Consider the following 26,638-nt stretch of genomic DNA (forward strand, 5'->3'; position numbering starts at 1 on the left):
TATCACGCGTTATGTTGGTGGATCGTTACAAAAAAATCCGAATCTTGTATAGCCGTCTGAAGCTATGCCTACTAACGAGTATTTACTACCACTAACTATCCACCTCTTTGTATATAGCTTGCTTTTCCTGCTACCCACGCAAGAAGTATACATTCGCATGTCTGCATCCAGGATTCCAGGGCACCGGCGCCACTATCGGAGCATTGAACAGCCGTTATCTACCATTTGGTTGCGGCGTTGACAATAGTATGGAACAAAAAAGGAAGAACTTGAAGAACTTGAGGATGCTAGAAGGCGGTTTTAACGGTACATACTTCATAGCTCCAAGCTCGAGAGCGATTAAGTATCCGCCTACAGGCACATTTGAGCAGGGCACTAACAGGTAAGTACGCTCGAGTTCCGTACGATGCGGATGAGATATCGTTCCTTCGGATTACCGGTAGGTATGTAGTTCTCCATGGAGGGTCACTCGGCATTTTCTGTCGCGTGCCGGTAGTATTAATAGTACATACTTCCAACCGGCTCGCCAAGTAGGATTGCTGGCTGGTAATGCTGCATGTGAAAGAAATCGATGTTCCATCTCTCTCTCACGGGATTGCTGGCTGGGTCACTATTTTGAGCAAAGCCTGTAGTCGCCGCCTGCACACAACCGCGCTGGCACTTCGATAAGCGCGCGTGGAGGGAGGCTCAATGAGCTCGAGCCACCTCCCTCGCCACTCGTCCCATTTCCATCGCTCGCTGCAGGGCGGGCGGGCAGACCGAAGTCCAAACTGCCAGAAGGCGCGCTCCGCCATGCATTCCCCGGCACCAGCCGCGAGCGCAGAACTTCGCGATCGCCAGCACTAGCGGGCGCCTCCGCGATATCCATCTCGACACACGTACCAAGAGATATATAGTGGCGGTGGGCCGGTGGCTACCGACCGTTACACACACGCCCCGCCCCGGGAGAGGAGATTGTCCCCCCAACAGGCAGGTTCCACCGATACCAAGAAATAAAGTTATCGACGTTTATCCTCTTGGAGGTACTTGTTGGAGATGCTCGGCGTGCGGACTGGGATGCGATATCGTGATGGTGTTCACGTCCTACCTCATACATACCGTGAGTGGCTGTCCGGTGCAGGTGGGACACTCGAGTCTCGGGGTCAGCTGTGGGCCTGTGGCGGCCACCGCCGGCGATGTGGATATGTGCATTGTGCATAGGTGCATATTTTATGTACATAAATACCACGGTATACGAACAAAGAAGATGCGAACAGCAAAGCAATCGAAACCTCTGCCTGGCAACGATGAAACTGCTGCCTCTCCTCCCGTTTCTCGCCTTCTCTGCTGTCGTCGAAGCGCGGGAGCGGCCCGTCGACCCAGTCGACCACCGTCGCTATGCCTCCGGCGAAGTGATGGACAGCATCATGAAGGTCAAGACGGCGACGTGGGACCACTACAGAGCGCTGGGATACTTCGATCCCGGACGCCACTCGTCGACAAACACGTTTAGGCGGTGTAATAACGGCCATGTCACGATGAACGATAATGGGATCATGACGAAATATGCTTGCAAGAATCTCGACCTTACCGGACATCTCACGCACGATGATCTGGGCTCTGTCGATGCTACCGAAAGGATCGGTGGGTGGGGCGTTGTCCGGTTATAAACGAGGACCCAAGAAGCTGATGGTAGCAACGTGATTATAGGAAGCTCCATCTGGGGTTATACCCTTGAAGGCCGCGAGTTTGTGGCCATCGGACAAACCGACGGCGCGGCGTTCGCGGAAGTCGTTGGCAAGGGCTGGTGGAACCGTGTTCCGTTCTATGGCAAGAAGGAGGGATCACTCGATTACATCGGACGGCTTCCACAGACTCCGGGTGCGCTGCCTTCCATTTGGAGGGAGATCAAGGGGTACAAGCACTACGCCATCATTGGCTCCGAAGCGGTGGCCCACGGAATCCAGATCTTTGACTTCCACAAGGTATGTACATCTGATACTCATGGCCGTCCAGCTTCAGCGTATCCCTGAACGTGCTCTAACCGGACTCCCGCCCAGCTCCTCGAAGTCCGCTCCAACTTGAACCGCCTCTCCACGGCTACCAGAGTCTTCAGTCCCACCAGCGACATCTCCCACTTCGCCGACCTCCCCGTCGGGCGCTCGCACAACGTCGTCAATGCCGAAGCCTCCGAGCACATCATCGCCGTTGGCGCGGCGCCTCGCACCGACACGTGCGCCTCCGGTCTGATCTTCATCGACATGTCTGACCCGGCGCGGCCCAAACGCACCGGTTGCGCCTCGGGAGATGGCTACGTACACGACGCGCAGTGTCTGATCTACAAAGGCCCTGACCACAAATACGACGGCACCGAGATCTGCTACGGCTACAACGAGGACTCCCTGACCATCTACAACATCACCGACAAAACCACCACAAAGATCATCTCCAGGACCTCGTACGAGGGCGCGAGTTACACGCACCAGGGTTGGGTCCTCGACACCGAGAACCAGGAGTTCCTCCTCCTCGACGACGAGCTGGACGAGCGTGACGGCGCAATCGAGTCCGGCCGTGCCACCACGTTCGTCTGGAACATCACCTCCCTTGAGGCTCCCATCCTCACGGGCAGCTTTACGAGCGATGTCCCCTCCATCGACCACAATCAATACATCAAGAACATGTTCTCCTACCAATCCAACTACGGTGCCGGCCTGCGTGTGCTGGATGTGTCCTCCGTCCCATCCGATCCGACCGGAAAGGGGATCAAAGAGGCTGCGTTTTTTGATGGTGAGTTCCTCCCGCTCCGCTGATATCGGAATGGAATGTATGTACTCACATACTGATAATGAAAAGTCTTCCCCGACGACGACGATGCCCCAGAACCCGTGTTTATCGGCTCGTGGGCCAATTACCCTTTCTTTAGGAGTGGACATATCGTCGTTAATACGTATGACCGTGGCGCGTTTGTGGTCAAGAGAAGTAAAACGGTTAGCAGAGGCGTACGAGCAGAGTTTTAGGAGATGGTACGTATACATGTACCTACTCAAGTATGTACTCCAAGTAGAATAGTCTTAGTATATGGACAATATGAATGATGAAGGACGGAGGTCATGGATGAACCGGGCAATGAGAAATACAATAGAGCACAATAGCTCTTGTTTGTTTGTTTCATCATCATAGCATTCGATCTTATCAGATCATGGCTGTACACACGTCCAGTTCCACCACAATAGATCTACAAGAAGTGTTCGGAAAAAATAGCACCGCTCGAAGCGTGCCCGAGTGATCCCTGGTGCTTAGGCCTCAACCCGAGCCATTCGATTATGATCTCGTCAATACTAAGAGTAATCAGGGGCAACTAGAGTATTTACACAAGATATCGCTGAATACGCCACCGTCGTAACCCAAAGAAAACGTGACCAGCGAACCCATCTGCCAGTAGACTGTAGTAAACCCGATCAAGCCACAAAGGTATCCGCAGCCACGTGCACGCCTTACACGGAGTCACGGACGTCGGACAGTTCCTCGGCCCGAGTCGGACGCAGTAATTTCCGCCCATCCATCCATCCAAGCCGATCGCCGTCCTCCAGGAAAAAGGGGAAAAAATGGCCCCTGACGTCATCGCTGGTCGCTGGGAATCACTGAGGGATCACGCCGCTTGGCTTGAAGCAGATCTTCGAAGAAAGCGACGGTGGGGAATACCCAGGACTGGACCTGGCGGGACATGACGGGAGAAAAAGGCTCCGAGTCTGCATCGAACCACTACGTGCGAAATTCCACTGCTTCCTTTGCTGCCCCGTCCCGTCGGCGAACACTCGAGTCTCGTGACCATTCTACGGTACACAACGCTGCTCCGTAGGAGGGTGGGAATACACGTAGGTATCATACGATGTGTGTCTGTGGCGCTAGGTATCGCTTCTATCCTGCAGCGAGAGAAGCTTCTCGCGATCAGATGGGAGACGGACTTCTACATATCCACCTACCTGGTATGCTTCCATTTTCACGAGCTGAGCTCGAACTCGAACATTTGTGGCAGAGTCATACACCGCTATAAGTAATACGGCACTCTAGGGGCTCTATAACGAGCGTGCGAGCCAAAGATCACTGGCCGGTAGGTAGGGTTTCTTTAATCCTCAATCATGAACAATCACTTCGTCGTGAATCTCGACACTTCCGCTTCGCTTCCCCCCAACAGCCACAGGCCTCGTGGACTGAGCGAGTCAGGGAAAGGACCGTGAGTATGTACTTAAAACTGTTGACTGGATTTAGTTGAATACTGAATGATGAAACAAAATAAATCCTCAACTTTACAGACCGCCCCTCCAAGCCCACCTACTCCAGAGTATTATGTATCCCGCACGCCGACTCGCCGAACACATGCGACATCCCGACTCGGTCGCCCACACACCACCAACCGTTGGCATGTCGTTATCCCGTAGCCCACCGTCCTAACACCCCTAACCCCTGAGCCGGTCCTCTCTTATCTTGTGCGCTCTCCTTAAGTTGCATTGGTGGCGTCAGCACCGCGCAGGGTTTCTGAACGGCGAGCAGAAACGTCCTGGGCATCAGCATCAATTCGGATAAATGGCTGAAAGTAGCATTGCGCGTGCACGGCGACGTTCGCTCCGGATATTTGATGAGCTCGAGAGGGACAAGAAAGAAAGTGAGGTCTCTTGGCAAGCTGAGCTCTCGTTTCCCCACGCTATCGTAGTAGACCCTATCCTAACTGGCCAGCGTGTAGGGGAGGTTAAGCGCTAAGCGCCGGACTGCTAAGAGGACGGCAGGTCGAACGGAACGGCATTCTTCAGCACGATTCCGCAGGATAGCTTGGGGGAAGTGGCATGTGCGGATACCCCTTTGTCAGGCGATGGGCTCCAACAGCAAGGTCGAGCCGGATTCCAAAGCAGGCCCCATCCATTGAAAATGTTTCAAGCCGATGGCTGAGATGCTGGACTTTGACCGCCATGCATCTCCCATTGGAGAGCTCGTCAGCTATCTGAGACGGTGAGAGATGACGATGATCGCTCACGGCTGGTTGGCCGGGAGATCATTATATGGCTTGCATGGCCCGCCCGGACCGGAGCTTCCCATCCCTGTTGGTACCTACGCAGAGCAACCAGCAGATCCCCCTCGTCTATCTCGTCTAAAAGTGCCCGCGCCGCGTGGGGGGTTCCGCACCAGTACATAAAACCATTTAGTCAGATCATGAACGCAGCTAGCTCTTCGGCTTGCAACCCAGCTGTCAAATCATCTGCTCCACGGATTGGCCACGATACCTGGTTCCCTGTGTTCCGCCGTCAATGCGCTCGCTCGCCATGCCGTCCATCGCTCTAGGGGTTCACATTAAAGGAAAGTACCGCGTTGATTTGCATGGTGTGGCTAGGAGATGGAGGGGGAAGGGGGGAAAAGGTAGATATATATGTAAACCAGCCAGCCCACCCGCCTAGGAAGATCCTTCCTCCCTCCCACCTCTCCGTCGGTCGATAAACATCAACACGGAATAAACGATGGCGCGAAACTTTCAGCGAGGCCCACCAACTCAGGCGGATGTCCAATCGGGACTCGACATGGAGGCGGAGATGCGACGATTGGTGGCCGAGAAGGCGGCACTTTCGGTATCCAGGGGGCCGAGTCCGCGGGGTGCTTACGGAGCCATGCCGAAGAGTTCCACCACCAAGACGAAGATGCAGCTGTGGGGGATGGGTTCGGCGACGACGGTATCCGTGCCCATAATGGTAGAGGAGACGGGAGCGGAGGACAGCGCAGGACTGCATCATCATGCGTTTCCACGGGGAGCACCCAGACCACCGCCACCGACGCCGACGACGACGCGGGACGACGCCTCATCTTCGAAATCTCGGTCGTCACACGATAAGAACGTGCTGGAGGATGTCCTCGGGATATATCCGGCAGAGAATAAGCTGCCGCCTGGGAAGAGTGCGGCCGATGAGTTCGTGGCGACTATTGCGAAGAGGTTTCAGCTGGGCAGGCGGAAGAGTAGCATTTCGTCGTCGACAGGGAGGAGTATTTCGACTGTGAGGTCATCTTCGGCCGCCGGTGGGGATGCTGCTTCGTACAGAAGTGGTGTCAGTGGTGGCGGTGGTGGTGGTGGTGGTGGTGGTAGTGCTGCCAATGAGCGTCGAGCATCCAACTCAATCCCGGAGAATAACCCCCTCGTTATCATCGAGCCACCTCGATCAACGTCGAGAGAGCGAGGTCGCGGAGGGGAGACAGGTGATCGGCTCCGCGCACGGTCTCGGTCCAAGGGAAGAAAAGGCCCAAAATATGTACCTCCAGGCCCATCGAACGAAGGAGTCTATGCCACCATGCCATTGCCCGCCGTTCCGCCATCACCATCGTTCCAAGTACCGCCATCCCAGATCCTCCTCAGTGCAGATACACTCGCCGAGAAGACTCGCCTGGCACAGTCTCGAGGAATTGATATCGCCGAATGGACCGAGTCGGTGTCGCCACGGCCACCGAGTGCTGTTACGACAGTCTCCGATTCCCAGCTCTCGCCCACAACCGATCGCCGGCGGCATAGCCATAGTTCATCATCCTCCAGAGCTTCCTTATATATCAAACGACTCTCCTTCCACCGGCCAACCCCAGAAATGCAAGCCCCTCCATTCACCGCATTCTCCCGAAGGAGGAAGCCCAGCACACGGATGTCCGTCTCTTCTGCCGGCAGTAATGTGGCATTCCCATATGCATACGACCTCAGCGAAAGCGGAAGCACGGGCTCATCATCGGCCAGGGCCGAACGGACATCTCAACCACCACCAGCATCTCCACCACGACGACAGCCAGCCTCGCCACCTCAAGCCCCTTCCATTCCTACCGACAGCGGCTTCTATGGCGAGTCCGACGATGACATGTCGTTCTATCTGCACCGAGACTCGGATGAGGAGACCCTCCACCTTCCCGACACTCTTGATGAAATATTCGACAAGATGGATCTGACAGATCTCGAGTCGAGCACCACCACCGAGGTTCCACAGGACGATAGTGAGGAAGAGGAAGAGGAAGAAGAGGAGAAGGGTTACTGCGGCGCCGATATCTACGACGAGTACACTCGCGCCTCGTTACTCTTTCCGAAGGATGAGGCGTACGACTGGAAGGATCGTAGGCGTGGGACGATATTTATGGGGAACCCGAAGCCTCCCATCGCGCGTCCACCAGTTAAGACGGGATTGGATGCGGAGATCGAGACGTATTTGGCGGAGAGAAGGAGGTTGATGCAACAGTAGCGATTCCATTCCCTTATTTCTCCCGGTTAGCTGTATGTACCGCGTACACCTGTGGATCTTACATTACTTTGCTTTTGCCTCTTTTTTGTGCTTTCTAGGTTGGTTCGGCTTGGGTTGGGAGTTGGTTTCAGTTCGAATTCTGTCTGTATTTCTACATACCATTCTCCTTGGGTCGTTTGCGGTGGCGCCGTAATGTAATATCAGTAATTCTTGTTTGATGTAGCTGCTCGAATGGTTGGCGCCTCACCTTACGAGGAAGCATCTCTCGGTCAGGAGAAGTCAGATATGGGTTGATAGTTGGAGGTGGGGATGTGAAATGGGTATTGATGTGAGTTTCGAGTCTCTATTCACCGGCAGCAAACATTAACCGGGCGAAGAGGTATTGATTCCAATTGTTTGCCTCCAGCCTGCCAAGCCTCATTCAGTCCTTGGAAACGTGACCGAGTGACCGTTCATACCGCGGCCTCCGGTGCTGCTTGTTGCTACGATATCCTATGCACTCTCACCTCAAACGGATTACCAGCTCGAACCACCCCGCCATATTTGGAACTCCAGCCTGGAACTTCCATTCTCCCTAAACACTCTACCATCACAAACTCATCCAGCTTCCACACCCCACCCTCAATCACAGCCGCAACATCTTCTATTAGTTCTAAATCTTCCACAACACCCATACACTCTTCTTACCATGTCTTCTCCCAAGCTCCGTACCGACTCTTCTCCCAATGCAGCTCCTCCAGCTCGCAGGTCAGCCTTCCAAGTCGTCATTGAGCGTTCTCCCACCCTCGCTAGTACCCCGAGCTATGCGAGGCCAACCGCTGCCAGCTTGAGCAGGACACAGGAGATAGTATGTTCCTTAGTATGTTTGCTTTCCAAGAAAGATTAACTCATAGGTGTGCAGTCGAATGCGAGGAGGAGCAGCGAGCCAGAATCGGTGCAGGCGTTGCCAGCGGCAACCGAGAAGAAGCAGAAGAAGGGCAAGATCACGAAGCCGGTCGAGACGACGAAGGACAGCGAACGCAGGCCGACGTCCCAAAGAGTTCAGGAATTGAAGGAGGCCTGGAAGTTGATGATTGCGGCGAAGAACAGGGAGAGAAAGGAAAAGAAGAAGATGGAGATAAAGGAAAAGAAGGAGAACACCGTATCGTCACGAGTGATGGTGAAGGGTATAAAGACGGCGGCAGAGAGGAAACCATCCAACAAGAAGATAGTGATGCCATCTGGGGTCATGATACGAACGACAAAGTCTATGATGATGGCGAAGACGAAGAAGAAGGAGGGCAAGCTGGAGCTTGAAGAGAAGCACAAGAAGGAGATACAGCCGGTGCCATTCGTGGTAGCAATGCCGGCAGCGAAGAGGCAGGGGCCTGAGCAGGAGCCTAAGATTGTCGAGCCAGCCTCCAAGAAGGCAGAGAAGAAGGCAGAGAAGAATGCGAAGAAGAATGCAGAGAAGAGGGCAAATAAGACAGCGATTCTGCCCCCCAAAGCGAGGGCTTCGGGGCCGTCCCCCAACTCCTCTGTGGGAAGGAAGACTGCGGTTGAACGGAAGATGTCCGTACCCAAAGAGAAGACGACCCCGCCACCGAAACCCTTCGCCGCCGCCGCACGCACAAGTGAGCCTTCGAAGGCTACGAAGACGAACGTACTCGCCAATCTTACGGTGCCAAAGAATAAACCCACTACGAAAGTGGCAAACAAGAGGAGGGTCACCGATTCCTCCCTCGAACGGCCGCAGCCGCCGTCGAAGAAGCCGAAGCCCAACGAGGAGTCATCTACGCTCCATTCTACGAGACCACCCGGGATCAGCAAGATCCCCCAACCGGTCGCAGACATTATAAAGCGTGCCCATGCACTTCAACCTCGGCTTTCCCGCTTCCATCTATCCAAGCTTGAGCCCGCCAGGCCTACCTACTACGGTGGAAGGACGCCGGCACTAGTAGCCAGGACAATGGAGTGGCTGGAAAATGTAGAGATCCCTTTTGGGGCTTCGACGCCTGTTCCCTCCGTTAAGCAGGAGGAGGAGAGCTGAGGGGTGGAGGAGAGGTATGTTTTTTTCCTCGTGCAATTAGGTTTTCGGAGGAATAGGAAGGTTATTATTCTTATTAGAATTACTACTGATGCCGTATAGTTGGTGATGTTTGCTTCCTACTTTGTTTTGCGTCCAATTGGGTTTCCGGAGGAATAGGAGGGTTCTTGCTCATACTGGTGCCGTATAATGGGATGGATTTGCTTTTACTTTGTTTTGCATGCAATTGGTTTTTCGGAGGAAAAGGAGGGTTGTTATTCTTACTGAATTACTACTGGTGCCGTATAATTGAAAATGTTTGCTTTTAAGTTTGTTTGCGCGTAATCGGATGGTCTCATATTTCCACACGCTGTCGTTAATGTTGCGTGATATCTCATGACGTCAAGGATTTCCGGGTAACCAACCCCGCCATCCCGCGTCAAATATTTCGTGCCGTAATCAACGAACTGCGACACGCACCACACGCACCGAAATGTTCACATTGTGAGTCCTCTCGCACCCACCCTCCACTGACACGCATCTGATAGCCAATATAGATATAGACGAGCACTCTCGCAGCTCACGCGAGTCGGCGTGCGCCACCTGCACATCTCCATCACCAAGCCGCCCACCCCAGCACCGACGACCCAAGTCCCCGACGTGACAACGTTCCTCACCAAGATCGGCCGCAACTGCCAGGTCCACGCCGCGAAGTTCACCGAGTGGGCCACGCTGTTCGATGCCACATCGACGCAGCTGAAGGAGCTCGGAATCGAGCCGTCGCGCACTCGCAGATATATCATCCGCTGGCGGGAAACTTACAGGCGCAACAACGGGAAGGTTAAGCTGCACGAGCAGAAGCGTGGCGTCAAGATTGATGGTGGTGAGAGGAGGCAGAAGGAGGTCAGGGCTAAGAGGTTTGCTGAGGAGAGGAGGATCGCGGAGGGTAGGGAGAGGTAGACTGAGGAGAGGAGGATCACGGAGGGTAGGGAGAGGTGGAGCGGTGGATGTATGGTACCTACGGCAGGCAGGCAGCAGCAGCGGCAGCAGCAGCAGCTTTTTTGTTTAATCATTTGATTGATTGAGCAGCAGCAAAAGCAGCAGCGGGGCCTCGAGGCATGGAGTGATCAATCATGAAGGCAGACTCCGCCACACCTCCAATTCTTGCCGCAAGACATAGTGCCATCCACCCATCCATCCATCCATCCACATCCACCCATCAATTGCCACCGAACCCTGTATATACCGAAACCGGATAATATGTATTCCGTCTGTTTCCGCGCCCCTCCCCCGGCCCCCCCAGCCACACATGTATCCCATCCCTACTCTACATACATACATACATGCTATACTTCACACGATGACGTTTGTGCCCGGCCAAAGACGGCAGCCTGATGCGTATGCGTGCGGGGGCTCCTCGATTGGCGAGGTGTGGTGTGCCTAGTGTGGGTGATGTTTCGATTCGGTATGATCCAAGGCCGATATGCTTACATTTCCATCATCGCCGGTCACTAGGTACCTACGGTACGCCTGTTTACTCGCTATCGAAATAAGACTTTGTTTGTTGGATGCGGAGTAGGATGGATCATGGGTGGGCACTGGGCACTGGACACTTTGTTTATCTTAGCGGCGGCGGTGTGGGTGGTCCAGGTATCCAGGTATCTATCTGATCCATCTCACCCGGGCGGGCCAGTCAAGCCACGTCACGCCACATATCTGATCCATCTCACCACAGCGCGCAGGCGGGTCAAGCCACGTCACGCCACAGTCGAATCCTTCGTCCACGACTACGAGTCCGGCCGGGTTGGGTTCATGGATCCATCCTGATTTGATTCCTCCCTGTCAGGAAGTGGCTGGCCCGAAAAAAGCCAAGCACCAACCAACGACCAAGGACCAAGGGCCAAGGAGAAAAGTCCCTCGCCTCCACCGCCTCTTTTCTTCCTTCGCAACAGCCACGCTGCGGACAGGACTGTGGACTGTGGACTGTGGACTGTGGATTGTGGCATCCCCCCTCGTTTTTCTTTATTTTTTCTTTCCTTTTTTCTTTTTTTCTTTCCTTCTTTTCGAAAACTCCCAAAATCTATTTTACCTGGTAAACCAGGAGGAAGGGACTCGGGAGGGAGGGAGGTGCCCGCGTCCGCGCCCGCGCCCACATCCGAATTCCCGCAGCGCAGTGCAGTGCATCTCTGCGCACTTGCAAGTTTCTCCACTCCACCTAGTTTATTTTTCCTTCCTGGCCTTCTGGAACAGAGAAAGTAGCGACGGGCGGATGGCGAAACAAATCGAGGAGCACGAGCAGCAGGAGCAGGAGGAACTGGAGGAGGAGGAGGAGGTGGTGGAGGAGGAGTGATGCCACAATTACAATTGCTTTTCTGCCACAGTTCGTATCATTACTATTGGGCGGACGCCGCGCATCCCGGCGGCGGCGGCGCTGCATACATGCACTCCTTTCGAGCGACCTTTCAGCCCCACACACCACAAACCACACACCGCACACCACACACCACACCATGCTGCGAGCTCAGAGCTCAGAGCTGCGGGTGTGGGCACTGAGCTCTGGCTGGGCACTGGGCGGGGAATCAGCCGCACATAGGTACAGCCCGAATTACTGGAAGCGGAGAATGATGGGATTTTTGCTTGTATGGTGGCTCGCCGAGCCCCGGTGAGTGGTCGAGGGCGGTGATGGAAGCGCTTATCGCGGTTCGGCGATGGCTTGTTTTTCGCAGCGAGAGGTCTGTGGGGTTCCGGTGACGACTACGGTACTTATCCACTTCACTGGGGACAGCTGCAAGTATGTACTGGTATGATACATATCCACGGAAAGGATAAGTTGTCGTGTAGAGCAGTGGCCTGTGGTTGCGCAGACGGACGGAGACAACTACGACTTGGGTAGTGCGAAGTTCGAACCACGATACATTCGGAAACCGTGGTCGTCAAAGCCGTTGCAGATGACCGATGGGCAAACCTGTTGGACCTATCTATGGGATCGGTTGGAATACCTAGTGGATGTCGTTGTCCATGCTGAGCTTTTGTTTTTTGTTTAATCATATGATTGCATACGACCCATCTACCTACCTAGATCATGGCAATATCTATCCATACACATTCCGTTTCTATGCCACAGTCTAACTCGTCTTTCGTGGGTGGCTGATTCGCCGTTCCGTTGGTTGAACGGTCGAAGTCGTCCTGTTGGTTTTGTTTTCTTTTCAAGTTTTCAGTGTTCAAGTTTCCGTTGGTGGCTGGTGGCGCAATTCCGCGTTTCTTGCTCTGGTAGGTAGAGGTCCCCAAACCTGACTGGGTGGTCTGGCTGGCTGAAGGTACTTGGGTACCTACTTCATCACAACTTGGACTCGGTATGATAACTACAAAGCCACTGTTGGTGTGGCTTGCATGTCTATCTGCTGGGATCTGATTGTCGGCGGATAAAAGTGGTGCCAAGGCAGGAATTGATGGAGACCAAGACTCAGATTGCGGTTCGGATCTTGACGATGAAGGAGCCGTATCCAGAGTAGAGTTGGTACCTAACCTACCGTACAAAACTCTGCACACCCCAGCGGGCGCCGGGTACTCGTACATGCATACGAGTAGGTACTGTACTCTAGGATAGAGCACAATCTACAGGAAAGCTAGAAGCACCACTCGTTCTGGGGTACTATGAAGACGAGAGCAAATCTATAAATGTTCTTCTCTCGCGGAAGTTGATCGATGTCGAGGTAGTCATGATGATGGAGGTCGAGGTGGAGGTTGAAGGTGGTGGAGTTGGAGAAGTCGGAGAAGTCGGAGAAGTCGGAGTCGGTGGAGGTGATGGTGGTGGGGGAGTGGTTGGTGTTGGTGTTGGTTGGCTGGGGTTGGTGTGGATGTGGCCGGGGTAGTGTTGGGACCGCTGCTCTGTTGAGGCTGAGCACACCTGCGAGATGGATGGCTGGCTGAGGCTGAGCGAGGAAGCACCACCACCCAGCTGCACGATGGATGGACGGCTGGTTCGCTGGAATGAAGGGGAGAGGAAGCATTTCCCGGTCCGATCTCAGGGGTTCCGAGAGACGTTGGTACGAGTGGCACGAAGAAGAAGAAGAAGAACCAGATGAAGAGAGGACTTCGTTACTTATATGTGATGAACACCGAGACGGTACCGACGACTACGACGGCAAGTTCTCCAACGCTTAAAGAAAAACAAAAAAACGGACCGGATGGTTCGATACGAAGATGGCTGATGATGTTGGTGATGGTGATGACGCTTGGTTTCTTTTTCACCTTCTCCCGCCCTGTGCTTGTTGGGTTAGTGAAAGCGAAAAGGTAAGGGAAAAGCCACACTTTGCGCTCCTCCCTTACCACACACAACCTTCCCCCCCTAACCACCACCTCCACATTTATCCGTCAGCACCCACCACCCACCACCTCCACCACCCACCATCCACCCACCATCCACCACCGCCCCCCAACCCTCGAACTTCCCCCCGGCAGAACGCCACGATCACGAACCCGCCCACCACCCACCACACCCACTATCCTCCACCACCTATTAACGAAACCACAGAAATCCATCCCGCCCGCTAAAGGCCACTGCCACTGTCACTGCCACTGCCAGTCCCCAAACCAACTCTCCAACATCAACATCTACCACCTACACCACCATCACCAACCTCCAACCACCACCACCACCTCCACCACCCACCGCCTTAGATACTGCCACCGCTGCGCAGCTTCGTCAAGCGCCCGTAGCTTTGCAACTTTCCCTACACACACCTGCTCGTATTGTAACTCTACACACCCGACCCGTCGTCGCTACCGTCCGACGTTTGGCGCGCCCTTCCCCGAAGCCTACCTGCCTGCGCGATCGCCGCATCACGACTTACCCCCATCGCTCGCCTCACCTCCAATTGATTCTACTCGGACTCGACTTCTCGCGTCGCTGTTCCCGATAACTCGATCGACTAGCTACTACTCTTTCTCCCCTCTCTCTCCCATTGCTGACCCTCGCGCTTGTCCCGAGTGTCGGCAAATTGTCCGGATCCTAGAGTCTCACTCGTACTGGAGGATGCGAAGTCCGTCGCAGCCGCTTGCGATAGTATTACAGCCTCACTGCTGATTCTCACCCACCACCACCGGGGGAAGACAACAACTCCGTCATTCATCGCTACTTAGTTCAATTCGATCCGGTTGCTTTCGCCAAAAAAATAATAGAAGCTCTGCTGAGAACGGTACGTGCTTGACGCTGATGATGTCTTGTTTCGTGCATTCGTTCTCCCTCCTCCATCCAATACAGAAACAACCAACTCCATCCTGCTCACTCGCCAGATGGTGAACTGTTCCTGACCCTCTCCCTCCCCAATGCCGTCGATATCGTCGCCGCTGCCACCGTCTTTGCTGCTGTCGGACGCGTGCAGTGATGTTTACCGTCGTCTCGTTCACCTCATCCTGCAACTCGGTACCACTAATGCAGGTCATCGTTATGATCGTCCGTCATTGAGCTTCTGTTCCCGTGCACTCGCGCTGGATGCCGTTTCCAACACTATACTACGCGGGGTCGATATTTATATCTCTTGTGGTTCATGGCTCTTCATTTGTTATCCTCACACGAGCTATGGTTTCGCGGATTCCCGTTGGGGTTGTGGTTTTTTTTTGGCAAGGATTCAGGGCTGATGCGAAGCTTGGAACTTTAGATTTCGAGTTTCTATCAGCCTCACAGCCTTCATTCTGTCTTTGCTGGACCCCTCAAAACACTACACCACTTAAAGTCCTCCGGAACATTCGTTCATCTTTCCCTCCAGTTTCGGTTGAATCAATTTTCTACCACTGACACCGCCACCACCACCATCTATCCTTCACCACTTTGCTTCTACGTCGGATAAGTAAGCTATAATTCCCTTCAGCAGCACTTTTCCCCTTTCCCCTCTCCCCCACGCTTGAATTTGGCAGCTTTGCGCATGTTGCACACGATTCGCCCGTCGGCTCCGAGTACGATGCTCTCTCTCTGCATCTGGACCTATTTTGCTGGGCTGCGCACTGTATTCCCCTCCCCCCTCTCATATTTCTTGCCACTCGAACGTCATTGGTTTGAGCAGTTGATTATTTTCTTGCGTGTTGCGTGCTACTTGGCAGCTCGAAATATGGTAAACTGACGCCACAATTATCAATAATAGAAACAGCTTCGATAGTACTATGGAAACATCACAGTTCACATCTGTTCCCACTGCCCCCAGCCACGACACAGCTTCAATCAAATCGACTCCATCAACACCTCCAGTGTCTCCCAAAGTGGTTGTCCAGAACATTACGACTCCGGCAAAATTGGCGAGCCTTGCGCCACAGACGAAGTTGTCTGGAGCTGCTGCCTTAGCGCGACGTCAAGCCACAAGTCCAGCGAAAAGGAACCCGATGAGTGAAGCACTCGCAAAGGACAAGGTCGAGCCGGAGACGAGCACTGGCGTGTCTCCGAACCCAGCAGCGGTGGTGTTCGCCAACCCGGTCAGTCGGGCCAGTGATGCACCTGCGCAACAGGAAACGTCGGCGCCATCTCAAAAGGTTCTCGGAAACATCGCTAGCGCTGCCAACGCTATGGATACTTCGGGTAGTGCCACGATCGCTCCCATTGCCGGCTCAAATGAGCCTACTGGCGAGCCAGCCACATCTACAGCCACCACCGCCGGGCCAAGTAGTAGCACCACAGATCCGTCGCTCCTTCAGCCTAGCAGGGACGGCAACGCACAGTTCCCGCTCTCGGTGCAGCCGTTGAGGGCCGGCAGTGCCTCCGAACAGCTTTCGGCGACCACACCTACCACCCCGGGATTCAGTGCCACGACTCCGACCACACCGTTCAGTCCATCGGCTACGACCCCCGGAGGCACGCGAGGCAAGCACACCTGTCATCACTGCAACCAGACGTTCACCAGGCACCATAATCTCAAGTCGCACCTGCTTACGCACTCGCACGAGAAGCCCTTTCTCTGTCAGACTTGTCAGGCACGGTTTCGTCGTCTGCACGATCTCAAGCGACACTCGAAGCTCCACACGGGCGAGAGACCTCACGTGTGTCCCAAATGCACCCGGAAATTCGCTCGCGGGGATGCTTTGGCGCGCCACGCGCGTGCGGAAGGTGGCTGTGCGGGCCGACGGAGCTCGATGGCCGGCGTGAGTGAGGATGGTTCGATGGGAATGGCCGGAGGTGACGAGGACGGTATGGAGGGTCTCGAAGTCCTGATCGACGGAGATGCCGATGGAGATGTGGATATGATCGGAGCCAGTGGCACGGATGGCGGCTCGAGACGGCGCAGCCTGCCTAGCATCCGCACTGATTTCTCGTCGGGAACCAGCGGTGTTGCTGGAGGTAACCCGATCACGCCTGCATCCGGTACGTCTGGCCACACACCAAACCAGCACCACAACACCTATCCTCCTCTGGGCAATCGGGCCAATTCGAATTCGGGACCGTCACCAGCGGGGCTCTTCCCACCCCACATGACGGGCAAAACATTCACCATGAACAATGCATCGCCGATGACTGCTGGACCGGCGCCCACGCCTACTTCTGCTGTGGCAGCGGGCAACGGTTCGATCCTGTCGCCGCATGGTTGCATAACGGATTCGCCGCGGCCGGTCTCGCCTGGCTCTTCAGCGGCACATGATAATGGGTTCCCTGGGTTCCAGCAGCTCTCGGTGAAGTCGCCACAGAAGGGCCGACCGCACGAAACCCCTAGTGCTGCTCCGACCGCCAACATGGGAGGGGCTCGCTTCACTGGAAGCGCTGAAAGTGTTTGGGCGTACATAAAGGGCCTCGAAGAGAGGGTGCGATCCCTAGAGGGCACTGTTGAAGAACTTCGGGAAGAGCTCAAGCAGAAGGCCAATCCCTCCCAGGAGGCATCGTCGTCTTCCTCATCGACAGAGAAACAGGCGCAGCAGCAGAAGCAGGCGATGGCAAAACCACCACAAGCGATGCCGCAACAGGCTGCCGCTAGGAGTTGAGGAAACAAACTGAAGAAGCTGATGGCTACTACGTGTAATAATCAATTTCTATTGTTGGAATCATATCCCGCCTCCTGGGTACCTTTTCCTACTTCGTCACGGACTTGACGTATTTTTCTTAGTTGTGTATGTTTTTCTACGGGGAATTGGGATCTGGTTCGGGGATATGGGATATGGTATTTCTTCTCGTCTTCGTCGTCTTCATTGTTTTTCTTCGTGTTGTGCGAGGTTTCTTGTAATTCGAGGCTATGCCTTTTTTTTTCTTTGCCTTTTTCGTGTCATCTCTTGTCGTTGATTTTGATTGCCGTCAAAAAAAATTCGAGTTTTGCTTGTGTCTGGATTTGGTCTTGTCATGGTCATGGTCTGTGTGGGTATACCTCTATTTCTACTGTGCGACTCGGTGCGTGTGGGGTTTGACGGGAACTTTGAACGATCTGGGATGAGGGATTAGTGACGGGGTGGGTGGGGGCAGGCGAGCGGTGGGCCGGGTGGAGTGGCAGTGAGTGGGTGGAATGCAAGTGAACGAATGTAACGCGTAGGTACTATTACGGGATCGTGATGTTCCGTTCTTCATGTGAATCCCCTCAGACATGTGAAGACCGCAGATAGTGAATACTTCGTAAGAAGGAAGTAAAATGCTCGTCGTTCTCGGGACAGCACGGAGCTGACGCCATGCCCAAGCCTCGGAGGGGGCTACGTCACATGTAGAGTAATAGCAACCATACGCTGCCAACCAATCCACCTCCTCGCCTCGCTTGTCCGAGTCCAACCCAACCCACATGTTATCTGCAAGACTGCAACGCCAACATGACGTCTCCCGCCCTGCAGCGCTCTATAACAACCCATCCCGCACCTCCTGCCCATCTCACAATCAGAGTTAGTTAACCGCTCGACCTTAACTACTTTTACGCACCCGCAAGCAATGTCGACCGCCTTCCCGCTCAAAGCGCCGGACATCGCGCCCACGCCGCCCGGCTACCATCCCGCGACACCGCCGAACGAGAAAACGGGCGTCTCGTACGCCTCTGTCGTTGAGAAGCCGGCGTTCAGAAGCACCCATAGCTGGAGCACACACTCGTCTGCGTCCGTTGAAAGCGATATCCGCGATGGCAAAAGGAGTGTCGAGGAGCCGAGGAGCTATGCCGAGGCTGTGCAGAAGAGTGTGAAAACGGAGGAGAAGAAAGAGGGTGGGGAGGGGGAGGGGAATGGGCAGGAGGATGGGAAGCGGAATAGGAAGGATAATGGTGGTGAGGGCGAGGGCGAGGGTGAGGTGAGGAGGAGGAGGAGGGAGAGGGATATGGATAGTGAGGAGCAGGAGCGCGGGGAGTGGGAGAGCTATGAGGTTGAGAAGGCGAGGCGGAGGATGGAGAGGAAGGCGAGGAGGGAGACGAGGGAGAGGGAGGAGAATCGGAGGGAGATGATGCGGACTGAGAAGGCCGGGGAAGACTCGGTTAGCGATGGTACTTCGAATGAGAGCAGGGAGCCAGAGAAGAGGAAGAAGCGGGAGCTTGTCACTGCGGTTAGGTCGTGAGTGCTCCTTGATGTCGCAGATGGGGTGGTGAGGTGGGTGGCTAACAGCGCGTAGGACAGGTTGGGCTCCAATCCGAATCCCGTTCCGCCGCCGACTTCAGACCGCCGCGGTACTCTGGCACACATTCTCGATCCTCATCTGCTTCAGCACGTTCTGGTTCGTGCTTGCAATCCCGCTCAGCTGGCCAATCCTAGTGCCGTACCTGATCTACATCTTCTTCCTCGCCAACAACCATGCCGACGGTTCCGCACCTTACAAGCGCTCCGAGTTCCTGCGGAACCTCCCCATTTGGCGCCTGTACACGGAGTACTTCCCGATCCGTCTCCACCGCACTGTCGAGCTGGATCCGAAAAGGAATTACATTTTGGCCTATCAGCCACACGGCATCATCTCGCATGGCGCGTTCGGGAATTTCTGTACGGAGGCTACGGGGTTCAAGCAGTTGTTTCCTGGAATCAAGAACACTCTCCTCACCCTCGAACAGAGCTTCACTATCCCCTTCAACCGCGAGTACCTCCTCGCAATGGGCCTGGCGAGTGTCTCCAAGAAATCATGTGAAGCCCTGCTGCGAGGTGATGGTATTCCGAAGAAGAAAGCCGGAAGGAGGCTGTTCCACCCGACTACTTGGTTCTCGGGTGCCACGAATGAGGAAGATGCGAAGGTCCCCGAGGGTGGTAGGGCGATTACCATTGTAATCGGCGGCGCTAGGGAAAGCCTTGAGGCCCAGCCCGGGACTATGAAGCTTGTGTTGAAGAAGCGGAGGGGATTCCTTAAGCTCGCTATCCGTGAAGGCGCTGGCGTTGTTCCGGTGTTGAGCTTTGGAGAGAATGGTATGTCTTTGCAGGTTGCAAAAGCAGATTCGATGCTAAACTGGTTTCCTTAGATCTATACGAGCAAGTCGTCCCCCGCGCAGACGGCTGGATCCACCGTATGCAGATCGCTGTCAAGAAAACTTTGGGCTTCACGGTCCCGCTCATCCACGCGCGCGGAGTCTTCAACTACGACGTGGGACTGCTCCCCTACCGACACGAAATCAACACTGTTGGTATGTCTCCCCCCAGCATCCTTCCACGTCCCGTCAACCGCTAACATGGTACATGACACAGTTGGTGCTCCAATCTTCCCTCGGCGAAAAACCTCGGAGCCCACAGATGAGGAAGTGGTTGAGTTCCAGCAGCGTTACATCGACGAGCTGCGGCGCATGTGGGATGAGTGGAAGGATGTGTTCGCTGATGACCGACGCAGTGGCGCGGATGGAGAGTTGGAGATTATCGAGTAGATTATGTATATTTTGTGTGGCTTTCTGTGGCTTTCTGGGGGGGGCTGATGTACCTCGCGTGGAGACCGGGACACATCTGTTTCGAGTTTTTTGATGTACTTCCATGACTTTGACTGACTGTACGAACTGTACGAATGGACGATATGCGCGCAGTTTCAGAACGGTTTCAGGGTTCTGCCGCGTAATGCAACGAGAGCTCGGTGCAAGTGAAGTGAAGTAAAGGAGAGGACATAACTCGCTGTCCTCGTCCTCCTTTCATTTCATTTCTTTTCTTTTCACCTGTCTGTGAATTGAGTTTGTGATTTTTTTCTTCTTTTCTTCAGAAGCTGGACTTCTTTTTACTACTACTATAATCTGCGCGGGTTACTCGGTCACAATGGAACACTCACACTCACCCCCACCACCCCCACCACCGCCAGCCTACTACGAAGAAGCACTGGAACCGTTCCTACCTCGCGATACGACGGGCGCACAAGCGAAGGAGCGGACAACACTAAATCCGAGGACGAAAATCTTCGCCGCTCTCGGCGGGCTAACAGCTATACTCACACTGCTCTTCTTCTTCCTCCCACCAACCACACTGCTGGGCGCACACCACGTCCAGGACCGGAGCAATGCAACCCTGCACCCAATCCCCGTGGCGGGCGCGGTCGTGGGCGCAGACAACTGGACACTCCCGCTCCCTCCGCTACCACTGACGCCGTACGCAATGGCGCTCACCTGCATGGCAGTGCAGCACCGCGGTAGCGGTGCTGGACACACACACGCACACCGGGAGTACTACTCGGTCGACGAGTCATTCGTGGACCCAGCGGCAACGACGGGGGAGGAGGAGCGGGTGCTGACGTACTCACTCGCGACCACCACCTCGGTCGTGGGACTGGCCGAGTCGCTGCTCGAAGTGTTCACATCCTACGGCCTCGCCGCGAGCGAGGGCCGGCGATTCGTCCTCGACGATGCTGACTGGGCCTGGGGGCGCTGGCGAGATTACTTTATCAGCGGTTCGCTGGCCGCGGACGGTGCGGGCCGGGAAGGGGCACTGCCGTGCCCAAGGAGTGCGAGCAGCCTTGTCGTCGCCCACGCGACCCGGGGGTGGGCGTTTGGGCATGCCTTCACGGAGCACTTTGAGCTCGCCCGGGAGCGGGGGAGTCGCCGGCAGCAGCGGGTGTTCGCCCTGGCGCGGAGCGGGTGCGAGGCGCTGCTGAGCGTGCGGCCGGCGCTGGCTAAGAGGGTGCGCAGGAGGGTGGCGGAGTTGAGGGGGCGGGCGGGGGACGGCGCGTGGGTGGTTATTCAGGCGAGAAGGGGGGACTATAAACCCCGCACGTGGGAGTGGGTCAAGGGCGAGGGCGTGCAGTTGGATGTGCTCGCGGATGTGGCGGCCGAGATGAGTGAGGGCCACGGGAGGGTGCTGGTGATGAGTGATGATCTGGCGGTGGTGAAGGCGCCGGAGCTGGCGGGGAGCTTGCCGGCTGTGGAGGGTGGGAAGGGGTTGATAGAGAGAGGGTACACGAGGAGTGAATTGTTGAAGCTGGGAACGATAGAGAGGAGACATGTGGCTGAGAGGTGGCTGGAGGATATATTGGTGGTGAAGGAGTTGGTGGGTGCTGGGGGAGCGGACGAGGGCGGCGTGGTCTGCGGAGGCGCCAGTGCCACCTGTAGGCTGCTCGCGGTCATCGTCGGGTGGGAGATGAGTGTTGTCAACGAGAGGTGGAGGGATGTGGACGGAGGGATCGGGTGGAGCGGGGTTAATTGGTGATGGAATGATGCGAACATGACACGAACGGGGACGATAATACGATTGATAGTGATTGAACATGAACTTCGTCCACGTATTTGGTAGTGGTACGGACAATCCTGACACTAGGTAGTCGATGTGGCGGACTTATGTACTCTACGAGCGGGACGAAGGGCAAGAGATGGCGCTGCTGAAGGGTGTAACGGATCGGCATCCGTGCGAACCGTGATCGAGACGAAGCGGCAGTTTGTTTGGATACGGATCACTGGCAACTGAGCTGATATCGGTGGGATTCCCAAACAGCCTCATTCCTGCTGACATGCAGATCACGGACGGAAGATCAAAACAAACCATTATCGACATCTGGAACGGAGGCGGCAGGCTTTGACTGGAGCTGTCGATGCGGAGTGCAGGCCGGATCGTCTGGTCTCGACGGTGGCCCATGCATATTGGAACGATGCTGGTGGCTGGAGTCCTGTCTTCCGGATCGTATGCATATGGATCCATCAAACTTTTAGGCCATACGAGCTATGCCCGTGCATCGATCCTTACGGCAGTAGGCGGTGGAACCGATCGAACGCATGGCTGGCACCCTGTCGGCGAGCCATTCCTTCTTTCTCCCGTCCTATATAAACCCTCACTCCCAATCCTTCATTTCCCGCTTCCTTTCCTTTCCTTCCCACTCCACGTTGTCTTTCTCTTTCTCTTTTGCTCTTTTCGCCTTTCGACTTCTTCTCTTTGGTCTCTTCCTGGTTTTGATCACTATTCTGCAATTGCACTCTCGTTTTCGCTGATTCAATCGTTTGTCTACTCAGCCATTCGCTGCTCTTTTGAACCGTACACTTCTCTCTCATCATGTTGTCTCGCTCTGTGATTCTCAACATGCCATCCCTCATTCCTCTGTTGATCCTCGCCGGAACGATGGTTGTCCAGGCTGCCCCCGTGGAGTGAGTCCCAGATACTGTCCTTCATGATTCATCCTCTTGATCCCCACTGATACTCCGTCTTCCTCACAGCCACGACATTGCCGCCATTCGCACCGTTTATACCACCGTGACCACCACTACTACCATGACTGTTGACCATGTCACCGTCACTGGACCTTGCACCCATGAGCCCACCGGCATCGTTTGTTCCCAGCATGACCACGAACATTGCATCCCTCCTGCCCCGGAGCCTACCCATGTTGTCTGTACCCAGGAGCACGAATGCCACCCCGGCGGGGACAAAGGAAAGAAAGGCAGCAAAAAGCTGGGATTGGTCACTCGGAACAACAATGGAGCTTGCGGAGACAACCATGCCGTGAAGGTCTGCCATGATGGATATGTGGCTACTTGCAACTGCCAGGCATGGGGCTGGGATTGTGCCTGCGGACCCCTCGAGGGGATGTTGAAGTGCGTATAATTTCGGCCCAGGCTCAATGATCGTGTCCATTGCTGATGGGATGTAGGACCATTACTCACATGGTCACGGCTACCGCTTCTGTCACCCATACGCACATGATGGACGGCGGACCATGTCATCCTCACACTCCCATGCCGACCCATCATATGCCGACCCATCCTATGCCAACTCATACTATGTCGACGCATCCCGAGCCGACGCATCCTATGCCAACTCATACTATGTCGACGCATCCCGAGCCGACGCATCCTCCTTCCACTGGACGCTGCACGGCTGGATCTTCGCATGAGCTTCTGCACGTTTGTTCCCCCAGCGCCGGTGCTGTATCTCAGCTGACAACTCCACCAGTTCGACGACTTTTATGACAGCTACCCGCACGCCATCATGAACCCTACCATGACTCCAGCTTCTCCTTTCGTCTTCCGAGACTTTACCTTCGATCCGGATTGGACGTTTGCCTTGTGCGAGAATCTGCAGGACCAACGCAACCAGACTTGCAATCCTACGACCCCCGAAGGTGACTACTACATCTCTCTCTACTACCAACTGGCAAAACCCTTCGTCTCCAGGGTTTCCCGCCGTATCACCTACGACTTGGAGCACAACTCGACGTCCTGGGAGCTGCTTTCCTACAACCTTTCGGCATTCCCGAAGGCTGGAGGCGAGATTACCGTTCTGATGTGCGCCTGGAGCATCCACGATCAAGACAAGGATATCGAGCCCACCTTCTGCCATGCCGAGTACTTTCACGAGAAATCCATCCTTCGGCCCGTTATGATCGACCATCAAGGTCAGGAGTTGGCTTTTATCGAGTTCACGGGTTATCACGGACACTACGAGCCTGGTACCGGGAAGCCAGAGGGCGGAAGCTCTGCTAAGGGACTGAGCCCGGCCGAGTTCTTCCTCGACGACATGTCGGTCTGTGTGCCGTCTATGTACGTACATTGAGAGGCGTTTTTCTCCTTGGCCTTGGTTATCTGGCCTTTGTCGTTGTAGACACTTTCTGCTGTTTTTCTTTGTTTCCTTTCTGATTTGATGATTCCCGCAAGCATTGCTCGTACTGTTTTCTACCATCATGGCACTGTGGATGGCGTTTGGCACTGGTATGGCGTTGATTATAGATGAAGCCCGGCCGTTTGTCTTTTTTCTTTTTTCTTTTTTCTTTACCATTCTACCGAGACGGAAGTGTTTTGATATGATGTGTATTATTGTGGATAATTAATGGATGATGTTTGATATTACGCTTAACCTTCCATTCGGTCTGGTATGTTGTGAGTCTAGGAGTTTCCTGTTGGCCTCTCGAAGTTTCGGTTAACGTAGCGCGTAACCTGAGTATGTAATCAGCCTGCACATCCCACGGCCCTCCCCCGCACACACACACCATGTCCGCACTCACCGCCACGGCAAGCCTGATCGAAGTGCTCTCTGCCTACCACGAGCTCAACAGCTCTGGTGTCGAAGAGCGATCCGGCGAGCCAACACCTTTGGAGTTCTCGCGAGGCGTGCGACAGAACTTTCCCGTTGTATTCCGTGGCGCAGTGTCGCACTGGAAGGCGGTGACAAATTGGAGAGCGGCGTACCTACGTGACACCATGGGCTCGGAGAGTATTGCGGTCGCCGAGACGCCGTTGGGGTGAGGCTTCCAATCATAGACACCACGAACCGAGCTGATGTTGGAAGAAATGCAGATTCTGCGGTAGTCCGGGAGGAGGACGGCAAGCGGTACTTTGTCAAGCCGCACGAGAGGCAGATGCCGTTCGGGTGCGTGTTCATCTTCTTGTGAGAGGGCAGTACAAGAGACAGAGGGTTGACATGCCACAATAACGCACAGGGAATTCCTGGACGACTTGCAGGCGAAAGTAACGTCCGAGTCCGAGTCCGCCATGGTGAGGTACGCGCAGTCACGTATGTGTCACCTGTCACCGTTCGCGCCGGAGCTTGGAGGGCCCGCCGCCCGGGCGAGATGTGAAGTCTAAACTGACGGAAATCGATAGAGGATGATAACCTGCTCCGCGAGTTTGCGCCGCTCGCGGCAGACGTCGGCAGAGATATCCCGTGGGCGTCGGAAGCGCTGGGGCAGCAGCCCGACGCCGCAAACGTCTGGATCGGCAATGAGCGCAGCGTGTCCGCGCTGCATAAGGATAATTACGAGAACCTTTTCTGCCAGATCTCGGGATATAAACGGTATTTTTCTCTTACCCCCCGATTCCTGTGGCATTGATTGACCAGTATAAAGATTCGTCTTGATTTCTCCATACGAGGCCATATGCGTCCGGGAGACATCGTTGCAGGCGGCAACATACGTCCCCAACCCGCATACGCAGCGGCTGGCTATCGTCCCCGATGAGCCGGCTAGCGAGGTACTATTCTGGCCAACCGTGGATCCAGACTCACCTCCCGGCACCGCATGGTGGAGGTACTGCCGCCCGATGGAGGTAGAACTAGCGCCTGGTGATGTCCGTCCTATTATTACCCCGCCATCCATCCATCCATCCATCCATCCATCCATCCATTTAAGAATCTTGAGCTGATGCAGTAATGCCCACACCTAAGCAGGTTCTATACCTCCCCGCGATGTGGTACCATAAAGTCTCGCAACGCGGCTCCGACGAGGGCCTGTGCTGCGCCGTTAATTACTGGTGAGTCTCGAAATTGCTTTCCCCCCACCAAGACATGCGGCTGATGTAAGTTAGGTACGATATGGAGTTCGGGGGCGCTTTCTACCCCGGTGTGAGCTTTGCGAGGCAGATGACGCAGATGGCACAACAGGAGGAGGAGGAGGAGGAGGAGGAGGAGGAGGCTGAGATGTGGCGCACTCAAGCATGGTGAGTGCGATGGCCCGATGGGCGTTGCGGTACATAGAACGTACATCTTGCCGGGGAAGTCATATGTCCTACCTACGTAGTTGAAGCGGAAGGCTAGGAAGACACAGTGAAAACGTACCAATTATCCGGGAGACGTGAAATATCACAATGCTACGAAGGATCGTTTTAGGGCCCGTTTGGATGGGCTCAGTTTTCAATTCCAGTTTTAGAGCCAAATTCAGTTCCCCGCCGGGACACCGAATACTGTCCAGTTTCAGTTTCCGGAGAACTTTGAGGCGAACAGAGTGTTTGGCAGTTCTCAATATACTCAGCCACAAGTCTGAATAATGGGATTCACCAGAACTTTAATAATGGACACAATATTGTGGCCCCGCTTTTTTCTCTTCCCCATAAAGGGAGTCCATAGTTGAAGTTAAAATGCGATACTGAGTGGCGGCAAAGAAATGACCTTTCGAGGTCAGTACCAGTTTCATCGCTGGAGCCGCACAGTTTCAGTCTTTTTCTCTCAGTTTTTGTGCCAGCCAAACAGAGTTACAGTTTTGTTTGCTTATGTATGTAGTTTCTCGAAAAACTGACAGTTTTCTCCAACACTGAAGCCATCCAAACGGACGCTTAGCCCGACCAGCAGTTCGGTGGAAAGTGAAACCTGGAGTCGCCAACAAACTTTTACT

General features: G+C 54.8%; 10 protein-coding genes across 10 annotated transcripts; 9 read left to right on the plus strand and 1 right to left on the minus strand.

The window, feature by feature from the left end:
- The first annotated feature begins 1,254 nt into the window (after positions 1–1,254).
- BZA05DRAFT_403315 (uncharacterized protein) lies at positions 1,255–3,139 on the plus strand. Its single transcript, XM_051484186.1, has 4 exons — positions 1,255–1,623; positions 1,690–1,964; positions 2,040–2,766; positions 2,833–3,139. Exons 1-4 carry the CDS (start codon positions 1,287–1,289, stop codon positions 2,994–2,996), a joined length of 1,503 nt encoding a protein of 500 aa, XP_051338052.1. The 5' UTR covers positions 1,255–1,286; the 3' UTR covers positions 2,997–3,139.
- A 2,887-nt stretch (positions 3,140–6,026) lies between these two features.
- On the plus strand, positions 6,027–7,532 carry BZA05DRAFT_403318 (uncharacterized protein). Its single transcript, XM_051484187.1, has one exon. It carries the CDS (start codon positions 6,306–6,308, stop codon positions 7,227–7,229), a length of 924 nt encoding a protein of 307 aa, XP_051338053.1. The 5' UTR covers positions 6,027–6,305; the 3' UTR covers positions 7,230–7,532.
- Positions 7,533–7,808: 276 nt separating this feature from the next.
- On the plus strand, positions 7,809–9,258 carry BZA05DRAFT_475286 (uncharacterized protein; the record flags this gene model as incomplete). Its single annotated transcript, XM_051488180.1, has 2 exons — positions 7,809–8,076; positions 8,131–9,258. Exons 1-2 carry the CDS (start codon positions 7,918–7,920, stop codon positions 9,256–9,258), a joined length of 1,287 nt encoding a protein of 428 aa, XP_051338054.1. The 5' UTR covers positions 7,809–7,917.
- A 440-nt stretch (positions 9,259–9,698) lies between these two features.
- Positions 9,699–10,352, plus strand: BZA05DRAFT_355769 (IGR protein motif-domain-containing protein). Its single transcript, XM_051481394.1, has 2 exons — positions 9,699–9,738; positions 9,792–10,352. Exons 1-2 carry the CDS (start codon positions 9,728–9,730, stop codon positions 10,192–10,194), a joined length of 414 nt encoding a protein of 137 aa, XP_051338055.1. The 5' UTR covers positions 9,699–9,727; the 3' UTR covers positions 10,195–10,352.
- Positions 10,353–14,573: 4,221 nt separating this feature from the next.
- Positions 14,574–15,142, plus strand: BZA05DRAFT_91594 (uncharacterized protein). Its single transcript, XM_051488793.1, has one exon. The coding sequence runs from the start codon at positions 14,729–14,731 to the stop codon at positions 15,029–15,031; it is 303 nt and encodes a 100-aa protein (XP_051338056.1). The 5' UTR covers positions 14,574–14,728; the 3' UTR covers positions 15,032–15,142.
- Positions 15,143–17,317, plus strand: BZA05DRAFT_91595 (uncharacterized protein). Its single transcript, XM_051488794.1, has 2 exons — positions 15,143–15,239; positions 15,381–17,317. The coding sequence occupies exon 2, from the start codon at positions 15,394–15,396 to the stop codon at positions 17,191–17,193; it is 1,800 nt and encodes a 599-aa protein (XP_051338057.1). The 5' UTR covers positions 15,143–15,239; positions 15,381–15,393; the 3' UTR covers positions 17,194–17,317.
- Positions 17,318–18,340: 1,023 nt separating this feature from the next.
- Positions 18,341–20,222, plus strand: BZA05DRAFT_91630 (diacylglycerol acyltransferase-domain-containing protein). Its single transcript, XM_051488795.1, has 5 exons — positions 18,341–18,535; positions 18,574–18,720; positions 18,779–19,554; positions 19,608–19,769; positions 19,831–20,222. Exons 1-5 carry the CDS (start codon positions 18,531–18,533, stop codon positions 20,001–20,003), a joined length of 1,263 nt encoding a protein of 420 aa, XP_051338058.1. The 5' UTR covers positions 18,341–18,530; the 3' UTR covers positions 20,004–20,222.
- Position 20,223: 1 nt separating this feature from the next.
- Positions 20,224–21,948, plus strand: BZA05DRAFT_91665 (uncharacterized protein). The gene has a single exon (XM_051488796.1). It carries the CDS (start codon positions 20,380–20,382, stop codon positions 21,757–21,759), a length of 1,380 nt encoding a protein of 459 aa, XP_051338059.1. The 5' UTR covers positions 20,224–20,379; the 3' UTR covers positions 21,760–21,948.
- A 399-nt stretch (positions 21,949–22,347) lies between these two features.
- Positions 22,348–24,370, minus strand: BZA05DRAFT_403331 (uncharacterized protein). The gene is made up of 3 exons (XM_051484188.1): positions 23,491–24,370; positions 23,189–23,441; positions 22,348–23,132 (listed from the first exon to the last, which is right to left on the minus strand). Exons 1-3 carry the CDS (start codon positions 24,310–24,312, stop codon positions 22,714–22,716), a joined length of 1,494 nt encoding a protein of 497 aa, XP_051338060.1. The 5' UTR covers positions 24,313–24,370; the 3' UTR covers positions 22,348–22,713.
- A 108-nt stretch (positions 24,371–24,478) lies between these two features.
- On the plus strand, positions 24,479–25,997 carry BZA05DRAFT_403336 (cupin-like domain-containing protein). The gene is made up of 7 exons (XM_051484189.1): positions 24,479–24,775; positions 24,823–24,903; positions 24,974–25,047; positions 25,137–25,326; positions 25,379–25,598; positions 25,699–25,781; positions 25,836–25,997. The coding sequence occupies exons 1-7, from the start codon at positions 24,525–24,527 to the stop codon at positions 25,969–25,971; spliced, it is 1,035 nt and encodes a 344-aa protein (XP_051338061.1). The 5' UTR covers positions 24,479–24,524; the 3' UTR covers positions 25,972–25,997.
- The last annotated feature ends 641 nt before the right edge of the window (positions 25,998–26,638 follow it).

Source organism: Tricharina praecox (genome assembly GCF_024521635.1).
Source record: "Tricharina praecox strain CBS 144465 chromosome Unknown BZA05scaffold_18, whole genome shotgun sequence".
Classification (NCBI taxonomy): domain Eukaryota; kingdom Fungi; phylum Ascomycota; class Pezizomycetes; order Pezizales; family Pyronemataceae; genus Tricharina; species Tricharina praecox.

Excerpts from the sequence above, each read along its gene's own strand:
- BZA05DRAFT_403315 (XM_051484186.1), top strand. The coding sequence starts at position 1,287 with ATGAAACTGCTGCCTCTCCTCCCGTTTCTCGCCTTCTCTGCTGTCGTC. Across the intron at positions 1,624-1,689 it reads CGATGCTACCGAAAGGATCG|GAAGCTCCATCTGGGGTTAT; the intron begins GTGGGTGGGGCG and ends ACGTGATTATAG. Across the intron at positions 2,767-2,832 it reads AGAGGCTGCGTTTTTTGATG|TCTTCCCCGACGACGACGAT; the intron begins GTGAGTTCCTCC and ends GATAATGAAAAG.
- BZA05DRAFT_403318 (XM_051484187.1), top strand. The coding sequence starts at position 6,306 with ATGCCATTGCCCGCCGTTCCGCCATCACCATCGTTCCAAGTACCGCCA.
- BZA05DRAFT_91594 (XM_051488793.1), top strand. The coding sequence starts at position 14,729 with ATGCCGTTTCCAACACTATACTACGCGGGGTCGATATTTATATCTCTT.
- BZA05DRAFT_91595 (XM_051488794.1), top strand. The coding sequence starts at position 15,394 with ATGGAAACATCACAGTTCACATCTGTTCCCACTGCCCCCAGCCACGAC.
- BZA05DRAFT_91630 (XM_051488795.1), top strand. Across the intron at positions 18,721-18,778 it reads CTTGTCACTGCGGTTAGGTC|GACAGGTTGGGCTCCAATCC; the intron begins GTGAGTGCTCCT and ends AACAGCGCGTAG. Across the intron at positions 19,555-19,607 it reads GTTGAGCTTTGGAGAGAATG|ATCTATACGAGCAAGTCGTC; the intron begins GTATGTCTTTGC and ends TGGTTTCCTTAG.
- BZA05DRAFT_91665 (XM_051488796.1), top strand. The coding sequence starts at position 20,380 with ATGGAACACTCACACTCACCCCCACCACCCCCACCACCGCCAGCCTAC.
- BZA05DRAFT_403331 (XM_051484188.1), bottom strand. The coding sequence starts at position 24,312 with ATGGTAAAGAAAAAAGAAAAAAGAAAAAAGACAAACGGCCGGGCTTCA. Across the intron at positions 23,442-23,490 it reads CTGTCATAAAAGTCGTCGAA|GTGCAGAAGCTCATGCGAAG; the intron begins CTGGTGGAGTTG and ends GGGGGAACAAAC. Across the intron at positions 23,133-23,188 it reads TGACCATGTGAGTAATGGTC|TTCAACATCCCCTCGAGGGG; the intron begins CTACATCCCATC and ends AATTATACGCAC.
- BZA05DRAFT_403336 (XM_051484189.1), top strand. The coding sequence starts at position 24,525 with ATGTCCGCACTCACCGCCACGGCAAGCCTGATCGAAGTGCTCTCTGCC. Across the intron at positions 24,904-24,973 it reads GAGAGGCAGATGCCGTTCGG|GGAATTCCTGGACGACTTGC; the intron begins GTGCGTGTTCAT and ends AATAACGCACAG. Across the intron at positions 25,782-25,835 it reads TGCTGCGCCGTTAATTACTG|GTACGATATGGAGTTCGGGG; the intron begins GTGAGTCTCGAA and ends GATGTAAGTTAG.